Raw genomic sequence first — 14,305 nt, forward strand, 5'->3', positions numbered from 1 at the left:
ATTAAAACACCAGAGTTGAATGACATGCCACCCCTGAGATCCAACATGAGGACATTTAGCAAAGGGCTCTGCCATCCCTGTGAGAAACTTCTTAAAAGTTCTACCGTGTTGCCTTCTTAGAAGCTTGACTAGAAGAGAAAAAAAAGATCCAGCGTGAAGCACATTCTTTAAACCAGGTACTCTACTGGACTCCTCCTCAGCTGTCAGTACTCTTAAACTTTTTTTAAAAAAGATTTTATTTCTTTATTTGAGAGAGAGAGAGCGCGCACGTGGCAATGAGCAGGGGGAGGGGCAGAAGGAGAGGGAGAGAGAATCTCAAGCAGGCTGCCTGCTGAGCAGGGAGCCCAACGACACAGGACTCCATCCCAGGACCCTGGGATCATGACCTGAGCTGAAGGCAGACGCTTAACCGACTGAGCCACCCGGGTGTCCCCAGCAGAACAGGTAATCTTCACGACCCTTTGAGATAAAGGAGTGGGTTATATAACTTCCTTCAGATTACAGGGAACAGAGAAGCCACCTTTTCCAGGGCTGTATCCACAGCAAGGAGATAATGGCAGGTGAAGAAAAGATCTAAAGGAGAACCAGAACTCACTGATCCAACCTGAGCCCTTTCCCTTTTTAAAATCACACGCTGTGATTGCATAATTAGGTAATATGTGACTGAATTATTCTTGTAAAATCATTACGGATGAAGCGAAATTCCCCTCTGATCCTCTTCCTCTGCAAGTATCTCATTCCACTGCTTTCAGTTTGGTGAACACCCTTTGCTACCTGGCTGTGTGCACGCACATACAGACACCTGTCCCCTTGGAAAACACACAATGTGGCTGTACGTACGTGTATATGTGCTTTGTATATATGGTCTTTAAATAGGAATGGGATCCAGCATACATCACTCTGAAACTTTCCTTTTGCACAGAACAATGCATCCTAGAGATCTGTTATTGCCGGTGCATAGAAATCGACTTTCCTGCCTCTACCTGTTGCCAGGCCTTCCAAACTATGGGTGTCCCCCAGTCCATTCAGCCAAGGCCGTATTGGTGGACACTTGAATTGCATCCATGGTTTTGCCAAAACGAAAATGGCGTCGTGCCCACCTCCGTGCATGCCTCCTGAAGCATATGTGTGTCTCTCTAAGGTAGATATTATAAAGCGAATCATTGGGATATGCAGCATGCCTAGTTTTATTTTTTAAAGATATGACCAAATTATCTCAAAAATAGATGTATTGATTTATGCCAGTGGCGTAAGAGAGGATGTATCTCCTTGTCTTTGGCAACAGTGTGATTATTGATTTAAAAAATTTTGCTGGTCTGCCCACAGAGAAAGGGCATCTTGTTTTACTTAAGTTTGCATTTTCCTGATTTCTGGTCTGGTTGGCCATGATTTCATGTTTGTTTGGCCACTTATTCTCTTATTTATGATATCCTCATGTATTTTTTCAGTCAGAAGTTTCGGATTTTGACGTGGTTACACTCATGGGTCCCTTCTTTTATGAATTTTGGTTTTTTAATGTCCATTGTAGGAATGCCTCCCCTAGGGTATAAATATCTTTTTGTATGTTTCTCCTATTCTGAAGCCTGTGTATTTTCCTGGCTCGCAGCACTGCCTGAACCGACGCGGCTTCCATTAGGGCTGGTAGACGAGCCAGGACGCTGAGCTGCTGTCCAGGAAGCAACAGTGTGTGCTTTCAAAGGGGTCCCGCTGCAGGGCAGGACTCAAGAACGGGCTTCTAAGGCTGCCTAAGGGGACCGGCTTCTGCGGCGGCAAGAAGCTCTCCTGGGGGACATCATAAAGCAAAAAGAAACATGCCAGCTACAATCAAGAAAACGTATGCAATGGCTTTCTCTGGAGATGGCCATAACCCAAGACAGATACTCACTCGTTTAGGACTTAGGGTGACTGCACCTGGAGAGGCTCACACATTCTGCTCCAAGTTTCAGGGTCTTCCCACAGACAGCATGGTCTAATGGAAATACAATGCGGGCTACATCGGTATTTTTAAATTTCTGGTAGCTACATTAAAGAAGCAGTGAAAAGAAACAGGGAAACTAATTTCAAGGATTTAACCTAGTATTTCCGAAACTGTCATTTTAACATGGAGTCAATATAGCGTATTATTAATGAGGTATTAAAAATATTTTTGTACTGAGTATTTGGCATCTGGTGTGTATTTTACCCTCACAGCACATCTCAATTCAGATAACCACATTTCAAGGGCTCAATGGCCACTTATGTCCGGCGGCTACCGTGCTGGAAAGTGCACCCTGAGGATTAAGAGCAAGAGTGTCCATGATGTGCTGGGAGGCATCTTCTCTGTGTGTACGAAGGTGTTCAGGTGACCACAGTCAGCATGTTAAGTCCACTCTTCAACCCTCCCCTGCAGCCCAGTCTTCTTCCTACCAAAAGTGTGTCATAACTTCAATTATTCCCACCTACTGATGCGGATTAATCATCCTAGAGCACAGTTTTACTTGGATTATTTCCTGGAGAGGATGTTGTTGACTTTTAGGAGGAGGTAATCATTCAGCTGAAACTTGGAGGGTGGGTAGGAATTAGCCAGGGGGTCAGAGAGGACAGTATGAACAAGGGGCTTGCTGGAATGGACAGGCTGGGGGTAAAGCAGACATCAGATCCCAAGGCTTTGCTGAGGTTAACGGGGGTCATCTAACATTTGTCAGTAGTGGGTACAGGAGACAGGTAAGACCAGAGACAAGGAAACTAGTAAAGAAAGTGCAGGTTTCAGATAAGAATTATGGAAGGTCTGATCTAAGGCAATTATTCATTCATTCATCCATTCCACAAACATTGCCCAAGTGCCCACTGTGTGCAGAAAACAAAGCAGAGAAAACCCATGCCCTCAGAGAACTTCGGTATCTTGTAGGAAAAGAGGTAAACGGTGAGCGATGGAGGCTGTTCCTCAGTTTCACATCTCACGTGGTGAATGGGGGGCCATTCGTTTTCTGAGACAGAGGTTCAGGGGGCAGAGCAGGCTCGGGAAGAAAGGGTCGGGTTCAGCTTCTCTTTTTTGACAAATGTTTGGGGTGTTTGGGGGACACCCAAGTGGAGCTGTGTGGCAAGCAGCCACACAGACATATTTGGAGATGAGATCTGGAAGGCGTTGACTTGCTGGAATGTAGGATTCATTCATTTGTTCATCCATGTATGTATTTGACAGCTACTGAGTAAACCAAAATGCGCCATGCATTGTGCTGAATGCAGAGGATTCAAAAGTGAGCAAAACAGACACGGTCCCTACCTTTGTAGAGCTTCAAGTCCAGTAGGGGTCGCGGCTGATAACAAAGCTCTAAGCATCAAGTGTGAGGGGGCAAGAAGGAAGGGATGGCTATCCAAACACGTGAGGGAGAAACTGGGGCAGTGGGTTGGGCCAGACTATCAGAGAACTTCAACACCAGGCTAGGGAGATGGAAATCCGCCTCCGTCTGTTTCCAAGCCCCGCCTCCCTGACAGGGCTCAATTTTGTCCAGTCCTCTCACTGCCCCTTCACTCAGGGCAGGCCACCCTCTTCCTCCTTGAAGGGAGGTGACAGGTTCTCTAAAGGGCCCCCTTGCCTCTCATCTCCCCCGCCCCCACCATCAGCTCCAATGCAAACAGAGTGACTTTTCAGAACGGGAAGATGATGTTACATTCTGTGGTAGGCAGAAGTCTGAGAGGGCCCTATGATCTCCAACCCTCTGGTGTTACTCTGGTGATTACGTTATGTTACAGGGCACCAGGAATTCTGCAGATACAGTTAAGGCTACTAATCAGTTCACCTTAAAACAGGGAAATTATCCAGGTGAATCCACCTAATGAAGTGAGCCCTTTCAAAGCAGGGAGTTTGTCCAGCGAGTAAAGGGCAAGTTACAGATACTCAAAGCCAGGGAGCTTTTCCAGGGATTCGACACACAGTTGCTGGCTTGAAGATGAAAGGGGTCGTGTGGAAAGGACCTAAGAAAGGCTTCCAGGAGTGGAGTGAGCTCCAGCTGACAGCCAACAAGGAGACAGGGTGCAAGGAACTGGATTCTACCAACAACCTGAGTGAGCTTGCGGGTGGGTTCCCTCCCAGAGCCTCCACGTGAGAACGCAACCCAGCCAACAGCCTGCCTGCAGCCTTGGGAGACCCTGCGCAGAGAAGCCAACTGTGCCATACCAGACTTCTGACTTCCAGAACTACAAACTCCTAAGTGCGTGTTATTTCAAGCCACTAAATTTATGGCGATTTGTTCCACAGCACTAGAAAACTAATACACCCCTGGTTTCTAACCCTCCAATAAAACTTCCTTCGTGGACTTGCCAGCATTTAATCCTTATAAGAGTCCTGTTAGGTGGGTATTTTGTTAGCACCATTTCACAGGTGAACTACACACCAGATGCTCACAGAGGCAAAATTCTTTTCCTACGGTTACCAAGCTAGTAAGTGACAGGGTGGAGATTTTCACTCAGTCTGAATTCAGAATCCATACTTGATGGCTTCTCATTGCCCTTAGAGTAGGTTCAAATACCCACATGAGGTATTAAAGACCCTTCCTGATCCCACTCCTGCTCATTTATCCAACCTCATTCTTCCACTCTCGTCTCACTTCAGCTCCTTGTAGCTCACATAACTGCCATGCTCTCAAGTTCTGGACTTTCCACATATGGCTCCTTCTGCCTGGGACGCTGCCTGCCTCTTCCCTCTGTTTTTCCTTTGACTGACCCAAATGGTGCTTTTGGCCTTGTGTAAGATGCCACCTCCCCCAGGAAGTCTTCCTTGGCTTTCCCAGGCTGGGCAGATACTACTGAAGCATTCCCCTAGCACCTCATACCTCCCTTATCAGAGCACAGGAGACCCTGGTTTGGACACGTTTACTCAGCTGGGATCTTCACTAGACTGTGAGCTCCTTGATGGTCAAGACTGTGATATGTTCATCGCGGAGTCCCTAGCACAGCATCTGAAGCCACTGGTACTCAGTAAGTATTTACTGAGTGAATGAGTGAATGAATAAAAGCACTTTATTTAGGAGGCAATGGCCGCCACCCAAGGTCTTGAAGTAAGGGAGTGACCTTATCAGACCTGTGCTTACAAGGACAGGCTGAGGGCAAGGCTTGCACACAAAAGACGATCCTCACCAACACGTGAGGATGAAAAAAAGCTCATTGACACCGTGGTTTGGATCTGGAGCTGTGAAACTTGTTTCTTTTCTCTTCTTGACCACATCGGGGTGTAGATATGCCAGAAACTGTCACGGTCCTGACTAGTGTTCTCCTACGGAGGTGGAAAGTGGAAAAGAGCTTGTGACTGGGGTTTAGGCCCCGAAATCCCGCTAGAATTAGGCGCCTCCGGCCACGAAGGCTGTGCGAAGCCGTGGCTAGATGGGGACACAGACATGGACCATGCGGGCAACCCGGAGCGGCCTCTGAAGATCCCACTCACGCCTAGACCTCTCCATCTCTACACCTGCTCACGGAGCCCACGATCCATCTACTTCTCCTTGAACACGTAAATACTGCTTCCTGATGAGGAGGGGGCGAGGCCTTCCGCGTGCAAGGCGGCGCTCCCAGCTGCGCGCTGGACGTCACGCGATGCGGTCCGAGAGTCTCTGTCAGAGACGCCGCGCATCTTGGTTTCCTCGTCTGCGCAAAAGGCCCTCCCCAGACGGCGTGGCCTTGAAGGATGGGGCGCCGGGAAAGGTGAGAAAGTCTAGGTGCGTTCAGCTAGCTCTACACGCAAGGGGTGAAGCCCTGGGCCGAGGGAGATGCAGCGCTGGTCCCCGCCTGGGCACAGGCTCCAGCCCTTGAACAGAAGGGTCTCCGGGTCCGCCGTCGTGCCGACGCGAAATAGAGCGGCGCGTGCGCGGAAGGGGCCGAGATTGCCGCCGCGGGCAGGGGAGAGAAGGGCTGGACTGGGCGCTCGCTTCGCGGCGAGGCTGCGAGGGGCGGGTCCGCGCGCTGCGCCTCCCGCGCTCTGGCCGGAGTTCTGGGCGCTGGGGGCGGGCGGGGGAGGAGCCACGTGGGGAGGAGCAAAACCTGGAGGCTGGGGAACCTCGGGCAGAGCCAGAGCGGCGAGAGCCGGATCCCCGGCGCGCAGCCCAGGGAGAGCGCGCCGTCCGGGCCCAGCACCGCCTCAGCGCTCCAGCCCGCGGCGGCGCTCGCCTTCCGGACGCAACTGGCGACAAGGGCCGGAGCTGACGGGGCGAGACTCCCAGGCTCCTAAACCGTCGCAAAGCTGCTGGGCTGCCCGCCGCCCCGCCGGGGCCCAGACCGACCCGCCACCTGCGTCCCGGGTGCGCCATGGATTCGGAGAAGAAGATATCGGTGTGGATCTGCCAGGAGGAGAAGCTGGTGTCTGGTCTCTCTCGCCGCACCACCTGCTCGGACGTGGTGCGGGTGCTGTTGGAGGACGGCTGCCGGCGGCGACGGAGGCAGCGGCGGAGCCGGCGGCGGGGGGCGGCCGGCGAGTCGCCAGGCCGGGAGGAGCTGCGGGAACTCCTGGACGAGGACGACGAGGACGACGACGAGGCGCTGCCGCAGGGCATGCTGTGCGGGCCCCCGCAGTGCTATTGCATCGTGGAGAAGTGGCGGGGCTTTGAGCGCATCCTGCCCAACAAGACGCGCATCTTGCGCCTCTGGGCCGCCTGGGGCGACGAGCAAGAGAATGTGCGCTTCGTGCTGGTGCGCAGCGAGGCGTCACTACCCAACGCGGGCCCCCGCAGCGCCGAGGCGCGCGTCGTGCTCAGTCGCGAGCGCCCCTGCTCGGCCCGGGGGGTCCCGGCGCGGCCCAGCCTGGCTATGACCCAGGAGAAGCAGCGGCGGGTGGTGCGCAAGGCCTTCCGCAAGCTGGCCAAGCTCAACCGGCGGCGCCAGCAGCAGCCGTCGTCGCCCTGTTCGTCCACTTCGTCGTCCACCGCCTCCTCCTGTTCGTCCTCGCCGCGGGCCAGCGAGAGTGCTTCCGTGGAGCGCATGGAGACGCTGGTGCATTTGGTGCTCTCACAGGACCACACCATCCGTCAGCAGGTGCAGCGGCTCCGGGAGCTGGATCGCGAGATCGATCGCTATGAGGCCAAGGTGCACCTGGACCGCATGCGGCGACACGGGGTCAACTACGTGCAGGACACTTACTTGGTGGGCGCAGGCATCGAGGTCGACGGGCCCAGCCCTGGAGAGGAGCCGGAGGCGGCTGCGGCTCCCCTGGACGGCGACGCTCAGGCGGCAGCGCTGGAGGAGCTGGCCCGGCGGTGCGACGACCTGCTGAGCCTGCAGGAGCAGCGAGCCCAGCAGGAGGAGTTGCTCGAGCGGCTCTCAGCCGAGATTCAGGAGGAGCTGAACCAGAGGTGGATGCGGAGGCGCCAGGAGGAGCTCGCCGCGCGGGAGGAGCCCCTGGAGCCTGACGGTGGCCTCGACGGCGAGCTGCTCCTGGAGCAGGAGAGGGTCAGGACGCAGCTCAGCGCCAGCCTCTACGTCGGGCTCCGGCTCAACACGGACCTGGAGGCCGTCAAGTCGGATTTGGATTACAGCCAGCAGCAGTGGGCCAGCAAGGAGCGCGAGCTGCAGGGCCTTCTCCAGACTTTGCATACGTTGGAGCTGACGGTAGCGCCCGACGGGACTCTCGGCTCTGGCGGACCCTCCCGGGAAGCCCGGCCTCAGGGCTGCGCCGAGGTGTGGGTGGATCAGGCCCGCGGACTGGCCAAGAGCTGTGCTGGCAACGACGAGGACTCCGATACCGGGCTGAGCTCTATGCACAGCCAGGACTCGGACTCGGTGCCTGTGTGCGAATCTCTTGTGTAAGGGGAGCAGGGTGGGAGAGGGGGAGGACCCTTCTCCCTTCCTCTCGGAAAGCACTGGCATGGCCGGCTCAGGGACTTGAAAGCAGGCTGGGGGTGGGCCGGGGAGCCCTGCCAGGTAGCAGCGCTCCCACCGGGCCAGGGGGAGGGCTGGAGACGCCTGTCCTGCGAGGGCGCTCCTCTGGTTCCCGAGTGAGTACAGAGGGGTGCGGGACAGGGAGGCCAGGTCTCCATTCCAGGTTCTTTCAGGGGAAGGAAGGAGGGAGGTGGTGAGAACCTCCTGTACTGGAAAACAAAAGCCCCAGGGAAACTGACGTGGTCCGAACCCATTTTCAAAAAAAAAAAAGAAAAAAGAAAAAGGTATCATGAAGATTTCAGCAATCTTTTGTATGGGAAGGACTGAAGGCAGCTAGAACTTTAGTTTGTGGCATAAAGTGCTTTTAAAAGAAACTCTTGGATGAAAAGGAAATTCCTTGAATGTTAATTGTGACTGTGAACGTGTTAAAACTAGCCAAAGAGGAGCACTGGTGTTGGTCTCAGCCTTACTTACATCTCTGATAAAACCCACAGGCACCCAAATCCTGGCTCTTTACATTTCTGCAGGTTGGGGAATTGCCCATCTGCTAAACTGCGTCTTTTATTTTCTTACAAAGGCTGAGCTGTATGGAAGTCTAACCCTGCATTTCCTCCTTGCAAATACCGTATGTGTTAAAATAGAATCCTTTCCCTAAAATAACCTTTTATTATTACAAAAGCCAAACATCACGCTTTTGAGATAGAGAAGCCTGGCAGACATAATCCCCGGTTACCCTTTAATGGAGGCCCTTTGGGATTTGCTCCGGCAAAGGGACCTGTGCTGTCCTTTCTTTTCATTCGTGTTGTCGCTTCATCCACGGAATCACAGTTCCTCCAGGAAAAATAAAAGGGAAGTTAGCAGAATTCAAGCGAAGTGCAACTGGAGTTGCTATGTAATGAGCTCTCTGGTTGAAACTGAGACTTGAAAGCAAAGATCTTTGTTAGTGTTCAGCTTTTGAACTAAGCTATATGATTAAAACCAACCATGACCTCAAGGTATTTTACCCCCACCCGAGTCTAACTTCAGTAGCTTTGGTCAGAGATTAATTAGTTGCTTGTCCAAGCCTAATCGAGAGTGCAAATATCAAGGTTTACTCGATAAGGGCCCCCAAAAGAAAACATAAAATAAAACAACCTAATAGTACACCTTGGCTGAGCAATTTGATTAACCCAGGGCACGGAGCCATAGATAAATGCATAGAAAAGTAAGCTGAAAGACCGCTCGAATTACTCTTGTCTGGCTCATGCCTTTGCACACGCCCCAGATACAAGTGCAACACCTCTCCCTTAATAGCTGGTGACGGGGCCCTGGTGGGGACCCAGTGTAATTGTTCCAGTTACTTCAATGAGAAGTTATCAGTTGTAGCTAGCTGTTGCCCCGTGGAAGGAGCCTGTTGGCCGCATTCCCTCCGGAGCTCAGTACTTCTGAGGAATGTGGGATCTAATCTGTCCTGAGGCGGTAGTAACAATGGGGCGTGTGTGGTGCCAGCCTGCTGCAGAAGCCTGCGATCGGGCTAACCGTAGAGGGGCTGGCTCCAGTCTCAACACCACATGTGAAGATAACTTAAAAGGTCTGGCTTTATCGAGAAGTTTCTTTCCTTGCAGAGTTTCTCTGTCTGCTTGTTGCCCGCGGGGACCTGCCCACCTGACCTCCTCAAACCATTTGAGCTGTCTCCTTTTTGGAGAGAGCCCCCCCCCCCCCGCCCCGTGCTATTACAACACACGTGGATATTTCAGATTTTCGAGTAAAATGGGAATGAACCGGCCATTTTCTTAATTGATGCTTTCAAAAGACATTAGCTGGCGTAATGATGGTTTTTTAGTTTCGTCGGATGCAGAAAACATCTATGCATTTGGGCTCGAGCATGATTAAAATGCGGAGGGGACCGAAGGAAGCCACTGTCCGAGACGATCATTTGGTCTGGTAAACACAAAGCCTAATGATAGCTTCCCTTTTGAGGCAGAGGTAAAATCCTCATTAGACTGTGACAAACGCTACTTGTCTGAATGGTTTATGCTGGCAGTGGGCTGACCTGGTGGTTTTAAAATTATTGTGCTTTTTTTTTTTTTTTTTTTTTTGGTCCCCCAGAGTGGTAGGGGTGGTGGTTCTTAGATGTTTATTAACTCAGAACACAGAAGTTGGCAGAACAGAACCGCCTGGCAGAAAGGGGCTGTTTTCCTTTTCACTATTATTATTTTAAACTTTGACAGGCTGCTGACATCAGCAAATAATGCCTGAAGCCTGTAAAGCAAATTAAGCCACATCACAGGGAGAAGGCCTGTGGGATTCTCTGGTGCCCTCTTTCCAGAACCTTCCTGTCCTGTCCACCTGAAGATGTTTCTCCAGTCTTCAGGCAGCGTGGAGGCTCTGTTTATAACAGAGCAGCCCAGTCTGCCCATTTCTCCTTTCATCCAAATCAATTATGTCCCCAAAAGGCACTCTCTGTGTAGGTAGGAGAAAGGAGAAGGGGGGAAAGGGGTGCCAAAATAGAAAGGAGACAATAGCTCTTTTTACTAAGAGTTCTCGCAAGCCTCAGAGAGGTGCAGTGTGGATATAAAAAGGACCAACACGGCACCTGTGCCTAGAAAGTGCCTAATAAATGCTAGATGTTGAAAAAACGTCATTTCACTTAAAAAATAATCATCGTGGCACTAAGAATGAGAATGAATACATTGAGGTGAAAGCCTCAGCACTGAGGATGTCAGAGCCCCTGGGAGAAGTGACCCCTCTCCTGGTGTCCAAGCAGAACAGAATCTTGGGGAGGAACCGGAAGCTGGCAGAGGACAGGCCAGGCCCCATCCTTGTTGGGAACTGATAGAATGTATCGTGGCTCTGATGTTAGGTATCCCCTTCCGAGCCATCTCCCAACCAGAAAGATTTCATCTGGTAGCTCTGTGTGTTTGCTTATAAAGTGTGATGATGATGATTTGCTAATTAGGCAAGTTACGTACTGTGGTCCTTAGGATGAACCTCACAATAGCATAGTAAAAAGAAAGAAAAGTCACTCAAAATCCTGTCACCAAAAGCTTACCACTGCCAAAATTTGGCATATTTTCCTTCCTGACCTTTTGAATTGTGAAGATTCCATATTCTGCTTCTTTTTTTAAGAAAATAATTTCAGTGAGATTGTAGAGATGCTTTTATGCTCAGGTTTTGACCTTGTGAAGTTTCCATCCACCTGTTGGATGCACCATCGTGCCTATAACTGTTCTCATATAAGTAAGTTGCTCCTGATATATATTTTTTTTTTTGCTATTATAACATAACACTGTGATAGGCTTCTCTGGGCACGTGTCCATGTTCTCCAGTAAAATGGAAAGAGACTTTCCAGGTCATAGAGTACAAACATTTAAGGACTTGATACTTAATCGCCAAATTGCTTTTCCAGAGATTTGTTCTAATAACAACCTGCTACGGGTGATGGGGCCTATTTCCCCACACCTTGGCTTTCATTAGATATTACATTTTGTTAAGAAAATATTTGAACCAGAATTAATTAATTAGTACTTTGCGGTTCCAGGAATGCAGGGCTGACAACCACTGGCTTACACTATCCTTACAACAGAAACGTGGGTCGTCTGACCAGAAATGTTAAGCAGGTGTGGTGCTTTCTCTCCTTCCTGCTTTCCTTGTCTTCCCTGAGTACCTGCTTCGTCATAGTGATCTTGTCTCCGATCAGAGTGGGCCAACAATCTGTCTGCGCAGGAGGGGCAAAGGGTAGAAGCAAGAGTAGGATAGAATTAACACGTAAGAGAAACAGATTTATAAAAAGCAAATATTCATTATCTTTTTTCATCTTGAGTCCATGAGAAAAGGTTATTCCTAGAAGGTGATGTTATAACATGTATTTGATTTTGTGCTTCTCCTTACCCATTCCTATTAAAAATTAAACCAAAATGAAATAAATACATAAGCCCGCTATTAACAGCCTCTAATGAACGGTTTTGATTTTTCTGGAAATTTCTTTCTACCTATGAAATAACACCTGAGCGCATCTTTACATTCTTGGAAAGGGAAAATTTGGCCATGAAAATCTGTAAAATTTCCCGTGTGGAAAATGTTTGTGAGATGGATTGTCCTACACAGAAAGAAAGGAGGGTGTGGAGAAACTATTTTTTTGCTGAGTACTTTCCAAATGCCAGATCCTTGTGCTGAGTATTGTCACATGAATTTCCTCTGCATTCATCTTGTGAGATAGAACTCTCTAACCTCCGATTTTTAAAAAATATTTATTTATTTATTTATTTGAGAGAGAGAGAGAACACGAGCAGTGGGGAGGGGCAGAAGGAGAGGGAGAAGCAGGCTCCTCACTGAGCAGGGAGCCTGATAATGGGGCTCGATCCCAGGACCCTGGGACCATGACCTGAACCAAAGGGAGACGCTTAACGGACTGAGCCACCCAGGTGTCCCTAACCTCCAATTTTTACAGATAAAGACACTAAAGCCATCTAGCTGGTAAGCAGCAGGAGTAGGACTTTAACCCTAGCCTGAGTCGAAAACCTGTTCCCATTTTGCTCTGTCCACAGGCATCTCATACCCATGAAGGGTTCAGTGTGTTGGGAGAAGAGATTCCTCACACGTCCTACAGTGTTGGCACTGGAAGGGCCTCAGAAATGATCAGGTCTTGTCCCAGGATTTCCACCAGGAAGGTGGAACGACTTTCTCAAAATCTTGGAGCCAGTGAACATCTGCTAGGTGGGGATTTAGGAAAAGATAAAGGAGGAGAAATTCCCGTGTAAATATCTGGGCATCTGTCTGTCAGAGGTGAAGTCCTTGCCAGGGGAAAAGAATTTCTCCCCTCAAATTAACACCCTGTGTATCAGCATGGAAGTTTTGACTGAATGCCCTAAGGGCACAGGTGGGTAGTCAACAGCAGGGACTCCTAGGCCATCAGGGCAGACAGCTGTGTGACAGTCACAGTCACATCTGGAAGGTGGTACCAATCACGGCTGTGCTGAACCTGCCTGCCCCGGGGGGGGGGGCATTTTTAACCATACCTCATTTCCTGTTGAGCCTCTGGGCACATGAGGAATAGGGTGGGGGGTGTCAAGGGAGGGAATGTTGGGCTTTCTGAGGACTTCTGTGCCTGTGGAGTTAGGAATGCACTCTTGATTTGGGACATCTGTGGCCACACTCACTCCCCTGAACACATGTGGCCCAAGCCTGGATTGTTTTGAAGGATCACTGGCCCAGCCTCTCTGCCCCTCTCCTCCATTCCCTTAACAGTTTTTTCTGTCTCAGACACCTCCAGGATTCCCCATAGGGATAGGATAAAATCCATATTTCTTAGCAGAATTTATGAGATTGTCGGTTATCTAGCTCAAGACCGCTCTCCAAGGCTCACCGTCCCCAGCCTTCAAACCTCAGAAGCAATGGATCCTGTCTTCATTCAGGTCACACCGCCACCCTCTGGTTGTGCAAGGGCCCTGTACTTCTCCTTTGACTTCATGTTTCCTTTCATTCCCCAGTCCCACCCCCATTTCTCTTTTTCCTCCCACCATCAGCTATCATTCTAGTGTATTTAATCCATGACCTTCCAAGCCGCCTTACATAGTCGGGGCTGTCGTGTTGCACACCTCCAGGGGGCACCATTCATGTTGTGGTCTGCATTCGTGCTCCAGAGGGTACCATTCACATGGGAAACTGTGAACAGTAACCCTGAAGTTGAGCAACGTGCCTGCATGACACGTTTGCTCATGTGTGCATATGTATCTTTGAAAAGTAGAATGAGGAGCGCCTGGGTGGCTCAGTCGGTTAAGCGTCTGCCTTCAGCTCAGGTCACGATCCCAGGGTCCTGGGATCGAGCCCCTCCTCAGGCTCCCTGCCCAGTGAGGAGTCTGCTTCTCCCTCTGCGCCACCCTGCCCGTCCTGCCCCTGCTCCGCTCATGCACACACACTCTCTCAAATAAATAAAATCTTTTAAACAAAAGTAGAATGAAATGATTATGCACTTATATCTAATATAAATGACTTTTATTAGACTCTAAACCTCACTGTATTTCTTTTCTCTTTCCATGACATGATGTCTGTGGGAGCATGCCACATTGTAATACGTAAATCAGATTCATTATTTTCTGACCTGCGTGCTATTCCATCACTGATGTCTACATTTCTCGGACGAAGGAAACCTGGGTTGTTACCAATTCCTTGCTTTCTCACAGTGTTACAATGAACACAGGCAGAAATCAGTGGCGCTATGTGAGACTTTGAGGTTTAAAACCCAGAATTTTGAGTGCTGAACCGCTGATCTGCTCTCCCATACAGCTGCACCAGGTCAGGCTCTGACTGGCTGGGAAGAGTCCCCATTTTCCCCATAGCCTCTCCAGCACTTGATTTTATCCAGCTTTCTACTTTTTACAAATTTGCTTTAATTTGCATTTCTTTGAATTCTAGTGAAATTGACCTTCATTTCCTTTGGGCTCCCCTCTGTTTATTGCCTGTTGTTACCAACCATCTTTCCTTA

At 50.2% G+C, this 14,305-nt stretch overlaps 1 protein-coding gene across 1 annotated transcript; it reads left to right on the plus strand.

The window, feature by feature from the left end:
• Positions 1 to 6,200: 6,200 nt before the first annotated feature.
• Positions 6,201 to 9,503, plus strand: RASSF10 (Ras association domain family member 10). Its single transcript, XM_040638692.1, has one exon. The coding sequence runs from the start codon at positions 6,277 to 6,279 to the stop codon at positions 7,768 to 7,770; it is 1,494 nt and encodes a 497-aa protein (XP_040494626.1). The 5' UTR covers positions 6,201 to 6,276; the 3' UTR covers positions 7,771 to 9,503.
• The last annotated feature ends 4,802 nt before the right edge of the window (positions 9,504 to 14,305 follow it).

Source organism: Ursus maritimus, unplaced genomic scaffold, assembly GCF_017311325.1.
Source record: "Ursus maritimus isolate PB19 unplaced genomic scaffold, ASM1731132v1 scaffold_23, whole genome shotgun sequence".
Lineage (NCBI taxonomy): Eukaryota > Metazoa > Chordata > Mammalia > Carnivora > Ursidae > Ursus > Ursus maritimus.